Source organism: Calidris pugnax, unplaced genomic scaffold (genome assembly GCF_001431845.1).
Source record: "Calidris pugnax isolate Ruff unplaced genomic scaffold, ASM143184v1 scaffold41, whole genome shotgun sequence".
Classification (NCBI taxonomy): Eukaryota; Metazoa; Chordata; class Aves; order Charadriiformes; family Scolopacidae; genus Calidris; species Calidris pugnax.
In genome coordinates, this window is record NW_015094509.1 from 29,180,444 (window position 1) to 29,204,724 (window position 24,281).

General features: G+C 49.0%; 2 protein-coding genes across 2 annotated transcripts in view; both read left to right on the plus strand.

Moving 5' to 3' along the window:
* Positions 1–9,477, plus strand: part of LOC106902057 (brain-specific angiogenesis inhibitor 1-like) — an 83,246-nt gene extending 73,769 nt beyond the window's left edge. The window contains exons 2-3 of the mRNA XM_014965223.1: positions 7,127–8,047; positions 9,380–9,477. Coding sequence (XP_014820709.1) covers positions 7,300–8,047; positions 9,380–9,477 — 846 coding nt within the window. The 5' untranslated portion in view covers positions 7,127–7,299. The remainder of the gene's footprint in view (positions 1–7,126; positions 8,048–9,379) is intronic.
* The window catches only part of ADGRB1 (adhesion G protein-coupled receptor B1), an 86,473-nt gene continuing 71,575 nt past the window's right edge, over positions 9,384–24,281 (plus strand). The window contains exon 1 of the mRNA XM_014965224.1: positions 9,384–10,300. Within this exon, the coding sequence (XP_014820710.1) occupies positions 9,553–10,300 (748 nt within the window). The 5' untranslated portion in view covers positions 9,384–9,552. The remainder of the gene's footprint in view (positions 10,301–24,281) is intronic.

Here is a 24,281-nt window from a genome sequence, read left to right on the forward strand (position 1 = left end):
AATTTATTGTCATTCTCCCACCCAATGATCCCTCTCCACCTGGGAAGGGGAATTGGGAGAAAACACAAAATCCTGAGGGCTGGAACATAAACAGATTTAATAGAATAAGACTAAATAATTAACATTAATAAGATTAATATTAACCAATATTGATCCCAATACCAACATAAAATTTACAAGGTTTATACCCAGCTCATTCTATCAGCAGGAAGCTCTGCACTCCCAGCAGGGACAGCCAATGTGGGACACTGCGAGCACTATGGCTTTGGGATTAATATTAACCAATATTGATCCCAATACCAACATAAAATTTACAAGGTTTATACCCAGCTCATTCTATCAGCAGGAAGCTCTGCACTCCCAGCAGGGACAGCCAATGTGGGACACTGTGAGCACTATGGCTTTGGGAGGAAGGGAAGGGCTCAGGGGTCTGGCATTGGGGCAAGGAGTTCTCAGGATCGCCAGCCATCACGGAAGAGAAAATCTCATCAAACTTTCTAATTTATATTGAATGGGACATTAGTAGTATGAAATAACCCTGTTGGCCAGGTTGGGTCAAGTGCTCAGGTCTCTCTCCTCCTCATCCCCGCACCTGGAGAGCTCAAAAACACTAAGACCTTGAAACCTGCACACCAGAGATGGCTGTAAAGTAAATATTTTTACAAATTCAAACACTGGAGTCTTCTACAAATGCAGTTTTCCCAAGCATTAGAAGAGAAATTTATTGAAAAGTAAAATTACTGAAAGATAAATTAATCCTGTGTTGCTGAAACCAGGACATGGGGCATGGCCACAAAGTCAAACACAGCAATATGGAGATGGCTGTCTGGAAGGTCTTGGGGGGATGGGGTGGAACGCTATGTGGGGGTATTCTGGCAGGGGTTGAAGGTAGTTCTAGGGGTGCCCTAGATGCCTAATCCCTCCCTGCTCACACACATCCCAGAATGGACATGGGGTGTGCTTGGGGCATGCAGAAAGCAAGCGAAACCAGGGGCATGGCCACAAAGTCAAATGCAGTAATATGGAGATGTCTGTCTGGAAGGTCTTCGCGGGATGGGGTGAAACATTATGTGGGGCTATTCTGGCAGAGGATGAAGTTAGTTCTAGGAGTGCCCTAGATGCCTAATCCCTCCCTGCTCACACACATCCCAGAATGGACATGGGGTGTGCTTGGGGCATGCAGAAAGCAAGCAGGGACGTGAGGGTGGTGGAAAACTCCAACTTCAAACCTGGATCTTCTTGGTTTACCATTTCTGCAGGAAGATAGAGTGCACCACCAAACAGGTCACCATGGCTTGCAGGCTCCAAAATTCACTGGGAGCAGTGCAAACTGGATACCTAAACAACTTGGGCAGCCCAGGAGCCAGGTGTAACCTGTGATCCAGTCTTTGCCTGGTTTTGTTTAAGCTGTGAAGGTCTCAGGTTGTGTTTCTGGACCCTGTCTGCTCCAGTGGGTGCTGGGGTGGGATGGCAAATACTCAGCAAAGAGCTAGAAAAAATTTCCAGGGCTCCAGGCAGTGGAGTGAGGGTGCAGGAGCCATGCTGGTGGTTCACATTTCTTCATAACCCTCTGCTTCATCATTTCTAACACCTGCACAAGGTAACCAAGGCAGAAGGGCCATTCAGATCAAAGTTGTCAGCCTCTCTCTGTGAGTTACTTGAGATGAACAACTACCTTCTGCCAGGGGCATGCAGACAAAAAAGACAATATTTTTGCCCTTTGCTTTGTCCTTGAGAAACGCAGGCAAGGGACAGCCCAGAGTATGCCACGGTCACCTGCTATCCCCAAGCTTTACTCCAGAAAAGGCTTCTCTGCCAGACCCATCTTCCAGGCACGGGACTGGAAGGAAAGGGCAGGAGGGGTGGCTTGTACTCCAAGTTGGAGCCAAGGAATGGAACCAAGTAAGGATATCTCTCATTACACAAAATTACAGAAATAGCCAGGCTACCTAGGCAGTAGCTGTAGCAACAGTCATGGGAATACGAGCAAATTTACCTGTGTGCCACAGGAACGTGCTCTCTAACACTGGAATAATCTGTCTTTTCACGTATTTAATATCACTTCCCCAGCCGCAGGCTGGTATATGTCCCCCTTGGGATTTTTCTGGATTAAAGTGTAGAAGATGGATGTCTCTGCTGAAATGCAGCAGCCAGTCGGCTGCCCATCACATCTTCCCTCCCCTCCAGGTCTGACACATGTTGAGCCAAAGATACAGATGCAGAGGGGGGTTTTGTCTATTCACTTCTTCTGCTCTAAGTAAGGATTCCCACTTCAGCAAGGATTAGTTGAAGGCGAAAAAATATGTTTATGTCCCTTATGGTAAAGCCTTCCAGATGGGACTGCGTTCAGGGGAAATCAATTCTGAGACCTAACAACCGTAACACAGCGTCCCATTAACGGGTCTGTTTAGTTAAAGTTTGTTGGCTTTTACGGTGCTTTTCCCAGAGAGGGGCGGTGAGGGGAGGGGGTTGGGAGCTGCATTTTGTGCTCTCTGCATCCTCATTTGCTAGCAGAGTTGTGGCCAGCGTGAGAAAAATCAGGTTTGTGGAGGGCAGGAGGCTTGGGCTGAATCCCCCACACTGAAGTCACCGTTAGGGACCAGATCTCGGCGCAAACCCTGTCTCCTAATCATCTCGTTGCTATGGAGGCACTGCTGGCTCCTGCTTCCAACCGGGAGACGCAGGTTTCTTCTTTCTGGACTGGACCAGAGGTTCAGATGATCCCTAGCGGTGTGAAGGTCGGGTAGATTTTGGCTTGGAAAATGCCGTGCCCACTTGCAAACAGCCCAGACACTGCTCTACAGCAAGGGAGAGACAAACCAGCCACCCCTTTCATGAGTCTAAGCTAAACAAGCACCTTTCATTTACCACAGCTTGTATTTAAAGCACAGGCAGTCATTTGCAGGCGCAAACCAGCCACCCTTTTCAGAGTCTCAGCTAAACGAGCACCTTTCATTTACCACAGCTGGTATTTAAAGCACAGGCAGTCATTTGCAGGCAACCCCTCCTGCTAATCAGGATGACCTCTCTGGAAATTTATAGGACGTTTGGTCCACACCTGTGGTTTTCCTTGCAAGCAAAGGCTGCTTTGCATCCTCTAAGCAGGCTGGGTTCCCAAAATCTGGACCCCGAGGCAGGCAGGAGCCTGGCACAGGGGAGAGTTGCACTGCGGAGCTTTGCAGGCTGCGAAGTGCTGTCAGGAGCAGGGACCTGACTTTTAAAAAATTTAAGTGCAAATGCATTTGAACTCCATGCTGATTAGTGTCAGGTCTAACAGACACTCAGGACTCTGCTGGCAGAGGCTGCAGTGATTTCGAAGCTTGGATGGAACATGGTTTGCAAATAGTGGATCTGACTTTTGAGTTCTCTAACCCTTTCCTTCCCAGAAGAAAAAAAAAAAGGCTCTCACAGAAGAAAGGAGATGCAGAGAGAAAACTTTGATATAAAGCAAGGATAGAAAGGAAGGGGTGAATCTAGCCATGCATTTGGCTTCTTATCTCTTCCTAGATGCACAGCATGGTCTATGGGCTTCATCTCTTATTTTTCAGCCTCTCCTGGGATTGCATTTAGCTGCCTGAATTGTAGATTTGCTGAGAATTCATAGGGTTGCTGTGAAAGCTTCCGCTGCTTGCAGGGTGGGAAGGCAGAGCCTGGCGGTGTGATGGGACACGGCAGGACTGGGGATGAGCAGAGCGGCCACCATGGGACTGTGAGGGGAGTCAATGGTTGCAATGGAGATCTGCTTTCCTTACTGCCTTGCAGCAGGTGCTGTTCTTCGTAGACTTTCACCCAAATTCCCTCCTGGCAATGCCACCGTGGTCCCTGATCACGGAAAAACACATCCCAGATGATCTGAATCATTTGGGGTGGCAGCCCAGGACAATGTTAACATCTCAGGAGCTGGGCTGTTTGTACTCAGGTTTCAGTGCAGAAGCCTTGAGCACTTGCTTTTCACCAACCTGTAGACCACGAAGGTTCCTGAAATCAAGTCAATAGTCTGACATTAGTGTCCAACCTATCCTTTTGAAAAAGCCCTGTTTTGGAGGCAGTGAGTGCTGCAAGGCCAAGGCAAACCTTATCCAAGGGCAAACTCCTGATTTTCTCCACCTGGGGTGAGCAAAGAGGGCAGGAAAGGAAATGGCTGGAAAAGTGAGAAGGAAAATCAGCTGTGTCTCTAAACCCAGCAGTGGGAGAAGCTCTGCCCCACACACTGAGGGTCTGCCCCTCCTGCTTGTCGACCTCAGCATCTGTTAATAGACCCCCTCCCCAAATATGGGGGACTGGGGATGAGCGGAGTGGCCACCATGGGACTGTGAGGGGAGTCAATGGTTGCAATGGAGATGTGTTTTCCCTGCCTTGCAGCAGGTGCCGTTCTTCATAGACTTTCACCCAAATTCCCTCCTGGCAATGCCACCGTGGTCCCTGATCACGGAAAAACACATCCCAGATGATCTGAATCATTTGGGGTGGCACCCCAGGACAGTGTTAACATCTCAGGAGCTGGGCTGCTTGTTCAGTGCAGAAGCCTTGAGCACTTGCTTTTGCCCAGGACAATGTTAACATCTCAGGAGCTGGGCTGTTTGTACTCAGGTTTCAGTGCAGAAGCCTTGAGCACTTGCTTTTCACCAACCTGTAGACCACGAAGGTTCCTGAAATCAAGTCAATCATCTGACATTAGTGTCCAACCTATCCTTTTGAAAAAGCCTTGTTTTGGAGGCAGCAAGTGCTGCAAGGCCAAGGCAAACCTCACCCAAGGGCAAACTCCTGATTTTCTCCACCCAGGGTGAGCCAAGAGAGCAGGAAAGGAAATGGCTGGAAAAGTGAGAAGGAAAATGAGCTGTGTCTCTATACCCAGCAGTGGGAGAAGCTCTGCCCCACACACTGAGGGTCTGCCCCTCCTGCTTGTCGACCTCGGCATCTGTTAATAGACCCCCTCCCCAAATATGGGGGTGCACACTGCATGGGGAGGGAGTACAAATTGAAGGGAGTCGAGCAAAGAGGGCAGGAAAGGAAATGGCTGGAAAAGTGAGAAGGAAAATCAGCTGTGTCTCTAAACCCAGCAGTGGGAGAAGCTCTGCCCCACACACTGAGGGTCTGCCCCTCCTGCTTGTCGACCTCAGCATCTGTTAATAGACCCCCTCCCCAAATATGGGGTACACACACCATGGGGAGGGGGTACAAATTGAAGGGAGTCCTGCTACTGACCATGATTCCCCCTCTTTCTCCTCCCCTGGAAAGAGTGGAGACAGCAAGAAGGGAGTATAGGAAGGGTCCTCATGGTGGGGTAGGCAAACCTTATCCAAGGGCAAACTCCTGATTTTCTCCACCTGGGGTGAGCAAAGAGGGCAGGAAAGGAAATGGCTGGAAAAGTGAGAAGGAAAATCAGCTGTGTCTCTAAACCCAGCAGTGGGAGAAGCTCTGCCCCACACACTGAGGGTCTGCCCCTCCTGCTTGTCGACCTCGGCATCTGTTAATAGACCCCCTCCCCAAATATGGGGTACACACACCATGGGGAGGGGGTACAAATTGAAGGGAGTCCTGCTACTGACCATGATTCCCCCTCTTTCTCCTCCCCTGGAAAGAGTGGAGACAGCAAGAAGGGAGTATAGGAAGGGTCCTCATGGTGGGGTAAGAAAGAGGGAGACTTAGAAGAGTGCAGAGGGTGTGGGAGTCTCTTCAGCACGGTGAGGGACACAGGGGTCTGGGTGGCTGGGCTGAAGAGGACATCTGGGCTACAAAGGGTTGCAGGGAGTGTGTTCCATCAGGCAATGCAAGAGGGATATTACCTTTGTTGAAGGGGCTTTGGGAATGAAGAAGGTCTTGGGAGTGACAGGAAGGACTCACTCTCTGGAGATGCTCTGTGTCTGACTGTGGTACTGCAGGCTTTGGGGTGTCCTGCTCAGAGGGATGCAAGACAGGGTGGTTGCATGATGTGTAAAGACTTAAAATCTCTCTCCATCCCACCTTGTGCACACTGCATGGGGAGGGAGTACAAATTGAAGGGAGTCCTGCTACTGACCGTGATTCCCCCTCTTTCTCCTCCCCTGGAAAGAGTGGAGACAGCAAGAAGGGAGTATAGGAAGGGTCCTCATGAAAAGAAAAGAAAGAGTGAGACTTAGAAGAGTGCAGAGGGTGTGGGAGTCTCTTCAGCACGGTGAGAGACACAGGGGTCTGGGTGGCTGGGCTGAAGAGGACATCTGGGCTACAAAGGGTTGCAGGGAGTGGGTTCCATCAGGCAATGCAAGAGGGACATTACTTTTGTTGAAGTGGCTTTGGGAGTGAAGAAGGTCTTGGGGGTGACAAGAAGGACTCACTCTCTGGAGATGCTCTGTGTCCAGCTCTGGTACTGCAGGCTTTGGGGTGTCCTGCTCACAGGGATACAAGAGAAGGTGGCTGCGTGATGTGTAAAGACTTAAAATCTCTCTCCATCCCACCTTTTTTTTTTTTTTCTCCTGTACCTGGTACATGGCTTCTTCCAGTCCTGCCCTCCTGTCTGGGCTCAGAGTTAGACCAGGGTTGGGGTAGTGAACAATTCCCTTCCCATGCACCTTTTTGGTGGAAGAGGAGGGGGGAGAGAGAAAAAGGGAGACAGAAAGAAGCAAAAACCTAAGGCCTGGCAGGAGGAAGAGAGGAGGCAGAGCCCAGCCAACCTCCAGCCCACCTTCCCCAGGTGCAGCCTGAAGTCTGCTTTGAACCAGCACTCTGACTCTGTTAGGATGGAGAGGTGTGGAAACTTCCTAAAACAGAGATCAATGTTGTTTGTTTTGGGAAGATGGTTAGAAATCGCTGCAAAGGCTCTCCTCAGCTCAGCAGAGGGGCTCTGCATGGGCAGAAGGCACTGGGAAAGCAGTGCTGTCACCCACTGTGAGTCACAGCTGAGCCCCTCCTGTGCATTAGGACATCCCAGGGATGGGTACACCCCCAAACCTAGCATGGGAATGGTGATGTGGGGCTGCATCTTCTCCCGGTGAGAGACGTGCTGGGATCAGAGATGCTGTATGCATTTTCAGCCTTGCAAAGGGTTAATAAATGAAAGAAAAAACAAAACCAAAACATCACCAGAAAAAAACAAATCCCAAATCTCTTCTCTTTCTTTCCCCTCCCCTCCCCTTCCCTTTTTTTCCAGGTGTTGTTTATGGCCACAGGAGGGAGCTCAAATCCAGACATGGGAGGATTGGCTTGATTTCGGATCCAGAGCCTCTTAAACTCTCACTTTTCCTCTAAGCTGGTCCCTGTTATGTCCAGGATCTGGCGCCTGCTTGACATTTACTTTGAGTTCCAGAGGACCAGAGACCTAGGATGAGGAGCATTGGATCTGCCCTGAACCTGCTTTTGGTATCGCCACTCTACTTTGTGTGGACCGTGGTCGCTCTGGACCTGGCACAAACTCCCTGCACCACTTTGGTCCAGGGGAAATTCTTTGGGTATTTCTCCTCCTTTGCTGTCTTCCCATTGAACTCCTCTCTCTGCTCTTGGATTATCCAGAACCCTGACCCTCGGAGGTACACCTTGTACATGAAGATCTTAAAACCTACCGGCGTATGTGACCACCAGCACATCCGCACCTACCAGTTTGATTCCTTCCTGGAGTCCACTCGCACCTACCTGGGCATGGAGAGCTTCGATGATGTGTTAAAGCTCTGTGATGGGTCCACCCGCTATGCCTTCCTCCAGTCCAACAAGCAGTTCCTCCAGATGAAGCAGACGGCGCCACCAGAGGTGGAGAGCTGGCCCGTGCGGTGGAAACCCACAAAGGCTCAGGAGAGGGACTTCTCGGTGGAGTACCTCGTGGTGGGCAATAGGAACCCTAGCAAAGCTGCTTGCCAGATGCTCTGCAAGTGGCTGGACGCGTGCTTGGCCATCAGCAGCAGCTCCCACCCATGCGGCATTATGCAGACCCCGTGCTCTTGCTCAGGAGGGGAGGTCCTAGATCAGGCCAGCGAGATCCTGGGGCTCACAAGGAAGAAGGAAGACTGCTATAAGGATGGGATTTACTTGGAGAACTGCATGAGCAGCCCCAAGGACAGCAGCGGAGCGGAGTTCCTGGGTGAGTGGAGGGCGGCTGGGGACTTTTGGGAGGGAGGTGGCTGGAAAAGTGAGAAGGAAAATCAGCTGTGTCTCTAAACCCAGCAGTGGGAGAAGCTCTGCCCCACACACTGAGGGTCTGCCCCTCCTGCTTGTCGACCTCGGCATCTGTTAATAGACCCCCTCCCCAAATATGGGGGTGCACACTGCATGGGGAGGGAGTACAAATTGAAGGGAGTCCTGCTACTGACCATGATTCCCCCTCTTTCTCCTCCCCTGGAAAGAGTGGAGACAGCAAGAAGGGAGTATAGGAAGGGTCCTCATGAAAAGAAAAGAAAGAGTGAGACTTAGAAGAGTGCAGAGGGTGTGGGAGTCTCTTCAGCACGGTGAGGGACACAGGGGTCTGGGTGGCTGGGCTGAAGAGGACATCTGGGCTACAAAGGGTTGCAGGGAGTGTGTTCCATCAGGCAATGCAAGAGGGATATTACCTTTGTTGAAGGGGCTTTGGGAATGAAGAAGGTCTTGGGAGTGACAGGAAGGACTCACTCTCTGGAGATGCTCTGTGTCTGACTGTGGTATTGCAGGCTTTGGGGTGTCCTGCTCAGAGGGATGCAAGACAGGGGGGTTGCATGATGTGTAAAGACTTAAAATCTCTCTCCATCCCACCTTTTTTTTTTCTCCTGTACCTGGTACATGGCTTCTTCCAGTCCTGCCCTCCTGTCTGGGCTCAGAGTTAGACCAGGGTTGGGGTAGTGAACAATTCCCTTCCCATGCACCTTTTTGGTGGAAGAGGAGGGGGGAGAGAGAAAAAGGGAGACAGAAAGAAGCAAAAACCTAAGGCCTGGCAGGAGGAAGAGAGGAGGCAGAGCCCAGCCAACCTCCAGCCCACCTTCCCCAGGTGCAGCCTGAAGTCTGCTTTGAACCAGCACTCTGACTCTGTTAGGATGGAGAGGTGTGGAAACTTCCTAAAACAGAGATCAATGTTGTTTGTTTTGGGAAGATGGTTAGAAATCGCTGCAAAGGCTCTCCTCAGCTCAGCAGAGGGGCTCTGCATGGGCAGAAGGCACTGGGAAAGCAGTGCTGTCACCCACTGTGAGTCACAGCTGAGCCCCTCCTGTGCATTAGGACATCCCAGGGATGGGTACACCCCCAAACCTAGCATGGGAATGGTGATGTGGGGCTGCATCTTCTCCCGGTGAGAGACGTGCTGGGATCAGAGATGCTGTATGCATTTTCAGCCTTGCAAAGGGTTAATAAATGAAAGAAAAAACAAAACCAAAACATCACCAGAAAAAAACAAATCCCAAATCTCTTCTCTTTCTTTCCCCTCCCCTTCCCTTCCCTTTTTTTCCAGGTGTTGTTTATGGCCACAGGAGGGAGCTCAAATCCAGACATGGGAGGATTGGCTTGATTTCGGATCCAGAGCCTCTTAAACTCTCACTTTTCCTCTAAGCTGGTCCCTGTTATGTCCAGGATCTGGCGCCTGCTTGACATTTACTTTGAGTTCCAGAGGACCAGAGACCTAGGATGAGGAGCATTGGATCTGCCCTGAACCTGCTTTTGGTATCGCCACTCTACTTTGTGTGGACCGTGGTCGCTCTGGACCTGGCACAAACTCCCTGCACCACTTTGGTCCAGGGGAAATTCTTTGGGTATTTCTCCTCCTTTGCTGTCTTCCCATTGAACTCCTCTCTCTGCTCTTGGATTATCCAGAACCCTGACCCTCGGAGGTACACCTTGTACATGAAGATCTTAAAACCTACCGGCGTATGTGACCACCAGCACATCCGCACCTACCAGTTTGATTCCTTCCTGGAGTCCACTCGCACCTACCTGGGCATGGAGAGCTTCGATGATGTGTTAAAGCTCTGTGATGGGTCCACCCGCTATGCCTTCCTCCAGTCCAACAAGCAGTTCCTCCAGATGAAGCAGACGGCGCCACCAGAGGTGGAGAGCTGGCCCGTGCGGTGGAAACCCACAAAGGCTCAGGAGAGGGACTTCTCGGTGGAGTACCTCGTGGTGGGCAATAGGAACCCTAGCAAAGCTGCTTGCCAGATGCTCTGCAAGTGGCTGGACGCGTGCTTGGCCATCAGCAGCAGCTCCCACCCATGCGGCATTATGCAGACCCCGTGCTCTTGCTCAGGAGGGGAGGTCCTAGATCAGGCCAGCGAGATCCTGGGGCTCACAAGGAAGAAGGAAGACTGCTATAAGGATGGGATTTACTTGGAGAACTGCATGAGCAGCCCCAAGGACAGCAGCGGAGCGGAGTTCCTGGGTGAGTGGAGGGCGGCTGGGGACTTTTGGGAGGGAGGGCTGGTTGGAACTCTCCTCTCCCGGGTCTCACACTGTCCCCATCACCTCTGTGTCTGAATCTGAGGATGCCTGGTATGAAAACCTTATTTGCTAATTGATAGGTGGGTCTGATAACGCTTTTTATGAGCCTGCGACTGGAATTGCAAAGAAACTTCCCCTAAATGTAGCCCAAACCATTTCATTCATTCCCAGGGCTTGTGCCTTGCTTGTTTTACTTCTGCAGCCTCAGAGCTGCTGAGGGGAGAGTCTTACCTGAGGGCAAGTAGTTTTCCAACGTAATTACAGATGTCCTAGAAAAGGCAGGACCCAAGTTACCTCCCCAGGCGAGCTGCACTCAGCAGCCCTATCAACTACCTTAATTCAGGGGAAAAAAACTTAATTCCTGGGCTTTGTTCGAGGGAACGGCAGCAGAAGGCACACTCGTTTTGTTCTCAGCCTCATTTTCCTTCTGGAGGCTTTCAAAAAGAAAACTCACTGCAGTGCTTCCATGGGGTTACTTGGTGCCTTTGCTTGGGGCTCATATCTCAAGTATTTCATCAGTGTTTCGATGATGATCTTGAGAATGGTATGGACTGGAAAGGGACTAGGGAGGTGGAAGTGACATGACAAAAAGGGCTAGGAATAAGGGTGAGATGCTCCTGATCCAGGGAGGGAAATGCTCTTTGCAAAGATCTGATGTAGTCTCCACTGGTGGTATGATGCCATTCAAAGCAGAAGGAAACTGGGGGGTCGGACAGTGAATCCTGTGTTTCGGAGCCTGTGTCAGATCTGCTCTGATGTATTTATTCTCAGTTCCCATCCCACCTGCCAGCAGGCAGGTTATGTAAAGCGGAGGTGTGATGCTAAATAGGAATCTGGGCGGCGGGGAGGGGAGCCTCCAATCCAGCGAGGTTCAGACCCATGCCTGACCCCCACCTCAGGGTCTCCTCTTCTTCAGGTGCTGGACTGAAAGGTTCTCTGCCACTGGGAAGAAAGCTGGCATCCGTCTGGGTCTCGAATTTGGGGTTCTTTGCCTGTTTTTTTGCAGCCACCCCTACTTAGGGGGGGAATTTCTCGAGGCAGGGGGAAGGAGGCTAAAATTTGCTTGCGGTAGGAAGGAGGTTACCAGGCACAGGTCCAAGCTGTGCAGCACAATTTTCTCGCAGACCGCATCCTGGCTTTAGCTGAGAGATTAGTATATGATCAGGTATTAGTGCTTTCGTCAGTGTATTTTGGGGGAGATTTCGTTTCTCACTGATCTGTGAATCAATACATGAAGGCACACAGCCCAGCCATAAATCCTGCAAATTAGTTCTTCAGCCGTGCCTCCCTCCCCGGCTACGAGCACACGGCAATATTCCCTCTCCAGATCTCGGATTTCTTTGCAATGCCCTTTTCTCCTGTGTGAACAGCTTGCGAGGAGCACCGTGTTGGCTGCCTCCTCGGAGTGATGCGAGCTTCGTTAAGTCATGTGTCATGCCTTACGTTCGCTGATTGGGTGATTTATGCATTCAACCCAAAGCAGCGTGACCTTTCTCGTCGCAACCAAAGGTGAAATTTGAAATAAGATTTTCAGCAAATCCTGAAGCATTCAAGCTTAATATTGGCTTTTGTCAAGATTTCTCCTAGTCCAGCTTGAGTGCTTGAATGTTCCCAGAAAATAAATATGAAAGAGGCTCAAAGGTGGCTGAATCAAAATCCTTTTTGGGTGTCAAATATTTGTAGAGAGCGGAGATAATTTTTTGCTGGCTGCTCACATCTGCTCCATATTGAAGATACAGAATTGTCATCTTCTCTGGTGGGATGCCATCTACATAGAAACGATGCTTGCGGGGTGCCCGGCCTCTCCATGTGCTGCTCTGTCTGTCACTCTGTCTGTTTTGATTTTTGCGAAGGCTTGATAAGGAAGATGGAGGCGAGATCCAATTTGGACAGAGAGCCAGCGATCCCTTAACAGCATTTTGTGGGTGGAATATTTTGATAGGGTTCCTGATTTCCGAGCGCTGATGCTGATTATTGCTGTCATTGTTGTCCTGATTGTATTTGTAGCATTATTTTTTTTCTTACAAGCCTTTTATTTTTTTTTTCTCCCCTGCTGTTTCCTGAGTAATTTGTTGTTTCTGGGCCTGTTTTGACACTTTCAGCTTTGAACAAGGGTGCATGCGCATGTTGTACTAAACAAGTCTGGTGACTTTCAAGGCATGTAAGGAATTGCCAGACATCCAGATACCACCCCAAAACGTGGGGTCTGACTTTTCCTGATGCGCCTCTTCTACACCTGGCGTATTTCCAGGTATTTTCATGGGTGGGTGCAAATCTACAGAGGCTACAATGAGATGCTGCCTTGGTAGCAGCCACGCTTTGGCTCACGGAGTCTGTGGGTGAGATCCTGTTAAAAAGGTTCATTCCCCATCCCTGGGCAATCCTATACTGAAGGGTGGAGAACACATACATAGGTCTGTGTGCTGGATTAGATGGTGTCCTCTCCCTGTTCTCTGAAGTCACTCAGGAGCAGCCCAAAGATATCTCTGTTGGGCTGGACATTGGATTTGGTGGCCAAAGAGCAGAGCTGGGAGATGAATTTCTGCTCCCAACTCAGGCCACGGATCTCCTGGCCATGGTGGAAAAGTGAGCATACTGACCTTGTTGCTCCAGAGCTATTGGGACATTCAAAAAACCTAATTAACAGCCTGATTTCATGCATGGCCAATGAGTTTACACTTGATTCAGGTACCTAGGGATGTTTGTGGTTATTGATCAGGGACCTCACCAAGTCACTCTGCCAAAGTGACCCTGCTTTGTCTGCAGTATCTCTTCTCCAATGTCTGGAAGAAGGACAGACAGCTCCAAAATTTGCTTCCTGGGTTTAGTGAGACACCCTCTTTGCACTTTCCATCCCACACAGACATTGCAGAGGTTACAGCGGGCGGTAGTGGGAAGAATCTGTCAGGGTGCAGAGGCGGCAGGAGATATTTCGGTGTCTTGCTGCACATGGAGCTTGTCCTGGTGATCAGCAAGACACGCTTGGAAACGTATTGGCAGCAGAAGCCCACCCCCCACATCTTCCCTCCTTGCTGCATCTACCTCAAGCTGCTGCTCCAGGAAGGCTTGAACAAGGGATTTTTTTTCTATGAGAAGACAATTTGAAGGGGAAATATTTTTGGCCAGCGTCAAATCTCCCTTGGCTGACCCATGCAACGTAGGAGAAGGCAGAGACGGATTGTAGGTCCTGATGTTTAGAGGTCAACTCTCTTTTGGGAATGCGAGTTGACATTCCTGGAATAGGCTCCCACAGGTTTGGGGTAAGAGACCAGAGAGCTGCAGATGGGAAAGCTTCCTGAAACACGTTGGGACATCAAGGTCTGAAAATCCTGGTGACCCTTGCAAATGTGAGCTGGCTTCACTGTAATCAGAGCTGGAGCTTTAAAAGTGACGATGATGTGTCATTGTAATGAGAGAAGGTTAAATGTGCACTTAAGTGCTGTGCTGAGCTAGGCACTTAATGAATGTCTAATTAGTCTTGTCTCCATGTAATCTGTTGCTGGAAAGCCATTGTAGTGCTGTCACATTTTGGTGGTCCAAAGAGATAACCAGCATGCTCTGATCCTCCTGCTCTTCATATCCCCATCTTGGAGGGATCCAAGATGCTGACTGCAAAATAGGGGTAAACATGTGCCCCTGAAATATATTATTTGCTTCCTGGTAAAGTAGATGGCTCCAGGGCTGGAGGGATTTTTATGATGAGGGGATCTGATTGGTTTCATGTCTCAGCCAGAGAATTTGACAAATTCGTTTCAGCAAAGAACTTGAAACTGAGATTTAAATGGAGCTTCTTAGTTATTTTTATGACGAGTGAATCTGATTGGTTTCATGTCTCAGCCAGAGAATTTGACAAATTCGTTTCAGCAAAGAACTTGAAACTGAGATTTAAATGGAGCTTCTTAGTTCTTAGAAAACCTGAATTGAGATATTGCTGCTCTGAAGTGCTGGGTTTTTTTCTGTCTTGCCTCATAAACTTTTCCATTGTTTTGCTGTCCCCGTTGCTCTGAACAAATGCAGAACCTCCTTCCTCACACATACTCGTCACCTCACTTCTGCTTTGTTAGTGGTGTTTCACCTTCCAGCCCTTAGATATTTCTCTACCTCTTGCCTTCTAGATTAAGAAGTCATAGAGTGTCCGTTCTCTATTGTTTGGAGAGGCATTTATAGCCCCATGATCTAGTCACTTCCTAACCTCTGCTGCATTAAATAGGCTGAACTCCATAAATCTCTCACTGCAAGGCACATCCTCCAAACCTCGGTTATTGTAAGGAAGCTTTGCTTCATTCTTGGCCAGTTCTGCTGGCCGAAACCTGATGTCTCCTCAGCAGGGCCAAGCATCTGCCTGGACATGTGGCCAACTGAAGGGGGTCCCTGGTGTGCCAGAGGCACAGGGGCAAATGAATTAACTGCCATCCTCCCTGCTGCAAGAACCATGTTGTGGCACAGCTCTCCTCCAATTGAATCTCCCCCAGGGCAGAAATAACTTAAATCATTTCCTATGTTTGTGGCAAGCTTTAGTGACCATGAAAGCTCAGGGACTGACAAAAAACTATGAGTAAATTGCCCAGGGGCAGACTCTCAAGCCTCTCCTTGACCTCTTTAGCTCCTTCTTCCTAGCTCTATTGGTCCTACAAAAGCCCCCCGGGCGCAAAAAACAGCTGAACTTGCAGAGTAAGGTGTTTGGCTTTGGATTTGCCTTGGTTTTGGATTTGCCAACCAAATGGCAAAGGAATTTGGATGGGTGCATTTTCATTGCCTCTCCTTCCTCCTGGCTGAGTGTGCTTGGGGAAGGTGTGCCGCTTTCCAGCTCCTCACTTCTTGATCTGTGTTTGTCCCTGCTGTCCAGTCTGTACATCCTTGAGAGCAGAGCTGGGGTACAATGAGAGAACACCAGAAAAACATTGGGCAAGGAAGAGCTGGTTTCCGCTGGTTTTCCGCGTAAAATTTTCCGAGGTTAACCTGCTAAAGACATTGGGAATTTTACCAGACATCTTCCCATCTTAAGTCCAAACCTCAGAAGCCATGAGCAAGAGCTGATACCACTTCACAGCTCCTGGAGGAGGAGGTTGAACAGAGCCTGGTGCCTGGCAAACGGGGGACCTTCACCACCTTGTCTTCTGCAGTGGATCCCCAGTGGATCCACGTGGGCAGCTCCTGATGGGGCTGTCCCTCTTGGATGCAGTCAGTGGTGTGTTTTATAGATGAGGCAAGTGGAGGTAACTCCTTCATGGATGCTGGAAAGGGGGTTCCTGACTCAGTTTAAACACTCCGAGCTTATTAAGGACACTGTCTTAAACACTGACAGGTTTGGGGCATCAACCTATTCTCTAGGAAGCCTGCTTCAGTGTTTGCCCACCCTCTTGGTGAAGAAATGCTTCCTAATGTCCAGTCTGAACCTCCCTTTGAACCATTTCCATGCATCCTGCCACTGGATCCCAGGGAGAATTAGGCACGGACATAAGAGTATCAGGGTTCTCCCAGTGGCAGAGCAGAGATTTCCTGTGTCTTTGCCTCTGTTTCAGCACTAAACTCACTCGTGCATGCGTCTGTATGGAGATGTCCTATTTGGGAGATGGGTGGGGGAGAGGAAAACGGGAAAAGCAAAGCGATCAGTTCCATTGTGAAGCCAACAGCTTGTGGACATGATCACAATGCAGAAACATCAGCAATTACCGTCTGAATGCGCTATTGTTGTGGCAGGGAGACTAAAGGTGGAATTTACATCCAGTTGCCGAGGGAGTTTCACAGGCAACTACTCCCATTATTGCTATGAGGGGACTTTTACGGGTAATTTAATGAGTGGCAGCCTGGTGAAAAGCTCAGCTTTTCAGTTATGCTTCTTCTTCTTTTTTTTTTTTTTTAATTTGTCAGTGTTTAACATCCTCTTGTATTCAGGACCCATAGCAGCTGCCCCAAAATGTTTTGTGTGGGAATACAGGGTGAAATTTAGATGCAGGGAAACACAGACACCAGATTCAATATCATCCCATCTGCAGCGTAGTTTTACAACTCTAACTGCTGAATATGAGAGCGAGGATGTTAATGTCTCAGAAGGGAGGGTGCACAGAGACACTCCTGGCCTTTTCCACCACCCACTCTGAATATCTGATGTATTTAGGTGATGGGAGCAGGCTGAAAAATGGAAAATATTGTCTTTCCAAGGTGAACTGGATCCATGTTTTTCAGGTGCCTGACTGGCTTTTGCCTGATCTCCATGGGCTTCCTTGTGCTGAGCCCTCTGACCTGGTGGGTCCTGTCTCTCATGGTGGATATAGCTCTGGGGTTTCTTCCAGTTTTCTTTGAAAGGGAGTTTTTCCTTTTACAGTGTTGGTTTCCTCTGTCGAGATGCAGCTCCCAAAGGCTCCCAGGACTTAGCAGAGATGGTGCTTAGCCCAGCTGCCTTAGAGATCTATCAAACAACAGATCCAGGAGGGAAGAAGGGCTCTGATCTTTGCCTAACAGATCAGGAACACAGGCTTAGCAGGGTTAAAATCTTATACATGAGTACTCTGAGAGTGGGTGCTCTAAGCCACAACAATCTCTTTCTATGTTGGGCAGAGTGGCAGATTTCACACCTCTTCCAGAGCATCACTATCACCTCTGCAACTCGTCTCTTCTCCCATATTTTCCTTTTCCTGTTCTGATAATCAGTGAAATTTCGCAACATCTATAGGTGCTGATTCTGTCTTCTGTGGGCCCATCATCCCCCAAGACAGCACTTGGTCTAAATAGGTTAGAAAACTGGTTTTGGATTCTCAGCAGGTATCGTTTAGTGTGGCTCTGTGACACTTTAACCTGGGGAGGATTCAGCAACTGTGTGTCCCTGGGGTGGATCTGCCAATGTCACCTCTAGCCATTAAATCACTGCGTAGCACACTCTCTTCTTGCTCTCGTTGCAGACAGCAATCTGACACCGATATCCTACGTTTCAGCCTTCCAGCAGGGTGAGACAAGCAGGCTGGGAAAGGACGTCCTTTAACACATCCTCAGAATTGCAGATTTGTTGAGTTAAAATATATTTCTTTTTATTCCCTGGCTCTAGTTTTGATAGAACAATAATTGCCACACACCTCATTAAGCTGAATGCTCTCAATAGGTCTTGAGTGGTCTGTGCCATTAAACAAACAGTTACTGGCTTGGGATATTCCCAGTGTTTAGAAGCAGTAAGGAAGGGAAGGGACCTAGAGGAGTGAAAGCTGCAACTCCAACCTTCTGAAGAAACTGGTCTGCCAGGGGAAAGAGGGTCCAATCCCCACAAGCAGTTCCAGTCCATGAGGATGGTACCAGTTGTGCTCTTGCTGCCCGTTAACCTGGGATTGGTACTAAGCTCCCTAAATCCAGTAGGAACTGAACTATCTACAGAGCTGGACTAAGGAGACACCTGCACCAGAATTCCAGTGGTGGACCTGTGCTTGAAAAGATGTCACTAGCCATGCCCAGAAGCAAAGCACCCAGGCAGATGGACCAGGACTGCTATTTACAGCTGGGCTTGTTCAACGTTTGTCTTCTGTCTGTTTGCATGGGGTCAGTCAAAGGAATATTAATAAACTTGGCTGATGACAATGAATTTCTACCCACAAAACCCTCTCTTTTTCATACTCTACCTTCCTCCTTTATTTAGTTTGTTGTTTTGATTTGGGCTTTTTGGGGCTTGGGCTTTTTTTTCCATTTTAATTTTCTGAATTTCAAAGCTTCCTGCTGTGCTGTACACTTTTTGCTAAACATTGGACAGCACATGTTTCAGGGAGCTCTGCTGGGTTTGGAGTGACTCCTATCTTGGGAGCAGCCTCGATAGGTAGCCATGTACTCAATATGTAAATGTGGGCAACAAAGATGTGAAGATTCAGGTCCCTCATCAGCGTCACCCTGCTGGCATGATTCACCCAGGAGGTGTTTGTGTTGTTTTCAACATGACCCATAATCTAAACCTGGCTGACTACCTTCCTCACAGGAATGAGATGCTCAGCCTTTTTAGCCTCCCCAAACTCTTTTCTCCAATGTCTAGATTTTAAATTTTGGGGGAACCTTTTTTTCATTTGACCTTAAGATCAATGAGTGGTGGTGTCAGTTGAGATGGGTAACATTTATAACAGGAAGGCAGCCAACGAGCAACAGGGGAGTTGCTCTGAAAGATGGTTGGCTTGCTGGGGGGTAATTGCTGAAGAAGAAAAGATTCAGGGACCAGGACAGTCCCCAGGTAACAATAGAGAGGTATTTAAAGAGATTGCTTTTCATGCTTCTGTGCTTTTGGGCCACGGAGGAGCTCAGGAGGACCCTTTGGGGAGCTCAGCCACCTGCCCCCACGGACCCACCGCAGCTGAGGAACTGTCAAGGAGAACAACAGACCTCGGGGGAGAGCCAGGATGGATTCCACCAGCTGTCAGGGCAGGGATGGTTTTTCTCGCTCAGCAGCTCTTGCATGCAACATGCTACTGCGCAGTCCCTTCCCTCCTACCAGCCCTGGTGTCCCTGCTCCATGGGCAGCTCAGCAATGCCATGTTTTGAGCCTATTGTCATCGGAGCCGGTGACAAGTTTGGTAGGAGTTTTGCCTTGGCTTAATTTGGTGCCTTTTACTTGCTGCAAAGCAGAGGAAGAGAATAGTTAAAAGCTTTTTGAAGCCTTTGAACACAACAACCCACCTTCTTCTTTGAATCTCTGTGCTGGCCCCAAACTTGCCAGTAGGGAGGGCAAGGTGGCATGCTGTCCATTCTACTCTTAAAAATAGGGCTTTGTGAATAATAGAAAGGATGACACCTGATTTCCTACTGTATGAAGTCCTGTATTCCCCTACTCTGACAATCCCAGCTCTTCTCATTGCTGTCCCTATACAAATCCTTCACGATCCTCATCTTCCATGTATGCCCTTGGGCTTATCCTGCTACCAGCACCCTCCTGGGTCTCTAGTCATTTGCTGGACAGGAGGTAACACATCTGGAACACTGCTGACCAAATAAACCAGATAACTGCTAAACTATCTATATTTTGGTGAATGGGATCACTTAGGCTGAATTGAGCATGGACTGAGCATCTTTGGGGTGAGACCGGCCTCAAACATCAGCGGTTGAAGGAATATAAATCAGGAAGACAAAAGTGGTGACCACCTTTCTTTGGGGAGCTACCTGGGAAGGAAACCTGGGTCAGTGAGGGAAGAGCCAAAGTTTACAACAAGTGTTGGGTAACAAGCACAATGCTGATCAACGGGGCTTGAGTCTCTCCAGAGAACAGCAGTGGTTTCTCAGAGACACATCTCAGTGCCCCAATGTGTTTTTTAGGAGAGTGCATAGCCCCTGGCCCTTTGCATGTTATAAACACGGGTAAATATATGAAATGTCTGTTTAATCTGCCTCCAGAGATCACTCTCTTGCTCCAGTACAATTTCACTCATGATTCATTTAGCTTTTACTTCCAGCTGAATGTTCTGCCAGTCTGAAGGACAACAGGTAGAAAAAGGCAACAACCTCTTGTCCAGACTTGCCAACTGCTTTTCCTCCCAAGGCAGGGACCTCATGTCAGGTTGTGCGATGGGACATTTCATGGTGTGTGGCTGTGGGATGGGACCATCCCTCTGAGTGAGAGCCCTTTGAGCACAAGCCCACCACGTGCTAAGCCTTTCCCATAACCACAGGGTTGCTCTGCAGCATCTTCCCTGAGATGAAACACCAGAAGCAGCTGGTGTGTAGGTCACAGCCCTGGGGAAGCATATGGGTCACACAGCCAGGAATAGGTCTTGCTGTTTGGACCAAGGCTGGGTAGATAGGGGAGAGCAGAAGGCCTTGGGAGAAATGCATTACATCGTGCTGGAGGTTTCAAAAGTTTGTGGAGGAGTATTTGTCTTGCACCTTTACTCTCTGCTCCAGGAGAAAGCTCCTCTCAGTGAGCAATGGCTGGGGAAGGGCAGGGACTGTGCACTCAAAGAAATGTTTTTAATACTTCAGTAGGAAAAAAAAAGAAATGAAAAGGTGATGGGGGAGAGCCAGAAGCTGCAGTTATTAAATATGAACAGCATGGCTGGGTTTCCCTTGCTTGACTGAGAGCATACATCAACATGGGGAGAGGAGGAGGTGGCAGCCAGAAACCCTCTTCAAGCATGCAACCATGAGCCTACAGCATCCCCAGGCCTGACAGCCTGTCCGTGCTGTCACCCTGCTGTGAGAGAGGAGGAGGTGGCAGCCAGAAAGCCTCTTATTCCTCTTCAAGCATGCAACCATGAGCCTACAGGAGAGCCAGAAGCTGCAGTTATTAAATATGAACAGCATGGCTGGGTTTCCCTTGCTTGACTGAGAGCATACATCAACATGGGGAGAGGAGGAGGTGGCAGCCAGAAACCCTCTTCAAGCATGCAACCATGAGCCTACAGCATCCCCAGGCCTGACAGCCTGTCCGTGCTGTCACCCTGCTGTGTCCCACTGACCTGGTGCGAGAGATGCAGCCATACTCTTTGTCACCAGAAATGCCAAATTCTGCCCCCACCTCCTGCTCTACCCCGACCCTCAATGAGCTGGAATGCACACATCTGTCCATGCACAGGCAGGCCCTGTCCAGAGATGCTTGGACAGGCACGCAGGCATCTCCATTCGTGCATGTCCAAGGAGTCAGATGTACCTATACAGGGATGTACTCACACAGGGATGTTGTCCCTGCCCATGGCAGGAGGTTGGAACTCGATGATCTTTAAGGTCTCTTCCAACCTGAACCATTCCATGATTCTATAGATACCCAGGCACAGGCTCATGAGCGCATACATGGATGCCCAAGTGTGCATGAGCATCCCCAGGCCTGACAGCCTGTCCGTGCTGTCACCCTGCTGTGTCCCACTGACCTGGTGCGAGAGATGCAGCCATACTCTTTGTCACCAGAAATGCCAAATTCTGCCCCCACCTCCTGCTCTACCCCGACCCTCAATGAGCTGGAATGCACACATCTGTCCATGCACAGGCAGGTCCTGTCCAGAGATGCTTGGACAGGCACGCAGGCATCTCCATTCGTGCATGTCCAAGGAGTCAGATGTACCTATACAGGGATGTACTCACACAGGGATGTTGTCCCTGCCCATGGCAGGAGGTTGGAACTCGATGATCTTTAAGGTCTCTTCCAACCTGAACCATTCCATGATTCTATAGATACCCAGGCACAGGCTCATGAGCGCATACATGGATGCCCAAGTGTGCATGTACATGGACACATGTGTGCACACAACTCCTATGGACATGTCCAGGAGCTGAGACCCCCATGGTGAGCCCCATAACCAGATGCACAGAGAAATGCGGGGCATGTAACTTCCCTCAAGAGAAGCTGTGTGTCCATCGGGACCCAGCGCATGTAAACTCACTGCAGGAACAAGAGGCTGACTCATGCTTCATTCTTTCCATGTTTCTTCCAAAATGCACCATGAGGCCTATCTGGAAAGTGAGTGCTTCATGGTGCATTGCAGAAGAAGCTGGTTTTGTTTATACTTGTGGGATCCTTTCCATGAAAAGTACAACTTCTGTTAATCCCCCAAGAGCCAAAACAAGCTGATGGATTCCCCAGCGTGGCTTGACAGCTTGGTGGAAAAGGACAATCTGCACTGGCAGTCAGAGGGGCCATAAAAAGGACTTGCTTTGAGACTGCAGTCATCCAAAGCTGTCCCCAAGCCCATTGCTGGTGGGACATGTTTCCCCCTGTCCTGTCCTCCCACAGCAAAGTGGTGCAGTGCTTGTGGCAGTCTTCTTCTGCTCCTTAAAAAGGTCCTGATCCGTTTAAACTCCAGTATATACTTGAGCGGTGGGTTCAACCGAGGGACCTAGGGACACCTAGGGACCACCAGCTCTTCCTTAAAACCCTTTCTCCACTGCCTGAGGTGGGGCTTATCAACAGGAGAGCTTGCACCATCTATCCCTGCAGTGCACGCACTGGTTTTGGAGGCACTTTAGCTGGAAGGCTGGGGTTTTGGAGACTGTGGGATGCTCTTCAACATCTCCAATCCCACTTGCACCAAGTCCCAGCTCAAATTTGGTTACACAAGTCCCGTTCAACTCATGCAGATTCATTGATGTGTATTTATCCCTGCAATGCGCGCACTGGTTTTGGAGGCACTTTAGCTGGAAGGCTGGGGTTTTGGAGACTGTGGGATGCTCTTCAACATCTCCAATCCCACTTGCACCAAGTCCCAGCTCAAATTTGGTTACACAAGTCCCGTTCAACTCATGCAGATTCATTGATGTGTCTCCAGTTGCTTGCTGGTTTGTACGTGCAGACCTCTGACTCCCACATACTCCATTGCTCTCTGTCTTTCCATCTTGGGGGCTGTTTCTCATTACACCAAGACCCTTTGACATTCTTCTGAGGAGCAAAGTCACTCTAAAGCAGGTGTTGGGGATGCTGAGCTTCATCTCACTGTCTGATCCCTGTGTGGTGTTGGAGCAGCCTCAGCGCAGTGGACAACTGAGGCTGTTCTGCCTTTGCAGGATCGTTGCATTTGGGAAGTCTCCACTTCAAACTGATAAAAATGACAGCTTTCCCTATCTCACATTTTAATCAAAACTCTACATATTCGTCTTTGCCCTGGCTCCTTCCTTCCATACGTTTTTCTGTCCTGACCCTCTCACTGTAAATGAACATCTAATGCCAGCTGGGGAAAACGCATTCACTCAGCAATTAAATAATTGAATGCTCCTCTAACAAAATGAACTGTCTCCTGCCTTTCTTGTGTTTTACCACTTTTTCCCTCTTCTTTTCCCCTCTTCTTTCTTCTTCCCTCTGGTGAGATAAGGCTTCCATTCTTGAAAGCCATTTTAAATATTCATGTTTTAATTAACGGACTTTATTGCATGAACTCTATGTAAGATAATAAAAAGACTGCCTGAGGCACAACACATTTTTTTTTTGTTTGTTGTTGAAAGGGGACTAAGAAGTAAAATGCCTAATGTATTTCCTCAACAAACGTTTGAAAGATACACAGAAATGACAGCCATGGGTCATTTAGCCAGTGGGGCCTCCATAACCCATGTGCTCCTGAGCATTGCTTTGCAATGTGTCTCTCAAGACGTGGACCGTGGTGTAAATCCATGGACTTCTCTCAGGGACTGGTTCCTCTGGCTGAGCACCAGGTTCTGCAATGGGCAGAGGAAGGCAGTGATTTGTACCCAGAGAATGGCTGGGTGGGGATGGAAGCAGAGCTGAAGCCATCAGGGACGCTTCAGGGCTGTGAGTGTCAGGGGCTGAAGGCAATCTTTTGCTGATCCTGGAAACCGAATGCGTTGTTTATAGTTTGGATGATGCTTTTGACAAAATAAAATAGAGGGAAGGTTTGGGCTAGTCCCCTTCCCTAATATTTCTGGGTTGAAAAACCCAAATATTGACTGTACATTTCTGCAATGGATTTTGCTTTTATTCGAGAAAAACAAGTTGATGGAATGCGTGAATTTGTGAAACATCTGGTATCGCCAGTTATGTATTTTTGCCAAAAAAAAAAAGAGAAGAAAAATAATGTTAGATGAAACTTCATTCTATGTGGGTGTTTTCTTATGGTGCAGCATGCTGAAATTAATTTTATATTCCGAGTGTGTCATCTGTGCTGCGTGACATGGGCCTCTGCACCCAGTTTAGCTGTGGTCTTGTGTTGGGAGGGGTGGTCCTAAGGATGCTGGACCAGAACCTCATAGGGAGGCCTATGCTCTGTTCCTGCATCTGCCCATGACCTTGAAGAAGTCAAAGGATTTGTGCACACGGTGCACTTAATCATGTTTTTATCTTCCTATCCTCTTCTTTCTTTATTCTGACTCAGATCTTGAGAGCGATTGGCACTTTCTTAGAAAACAGGCGTACGGCGCCTGGCACCAGCACTCCCTGAGCTGTGGTGACAGCTCTTAGTAAGACTGCATAGAAATAACCTGAATAGTTAATAAATACTCCAGTGGTCGCTGTGGTTAAAGGGTGATGG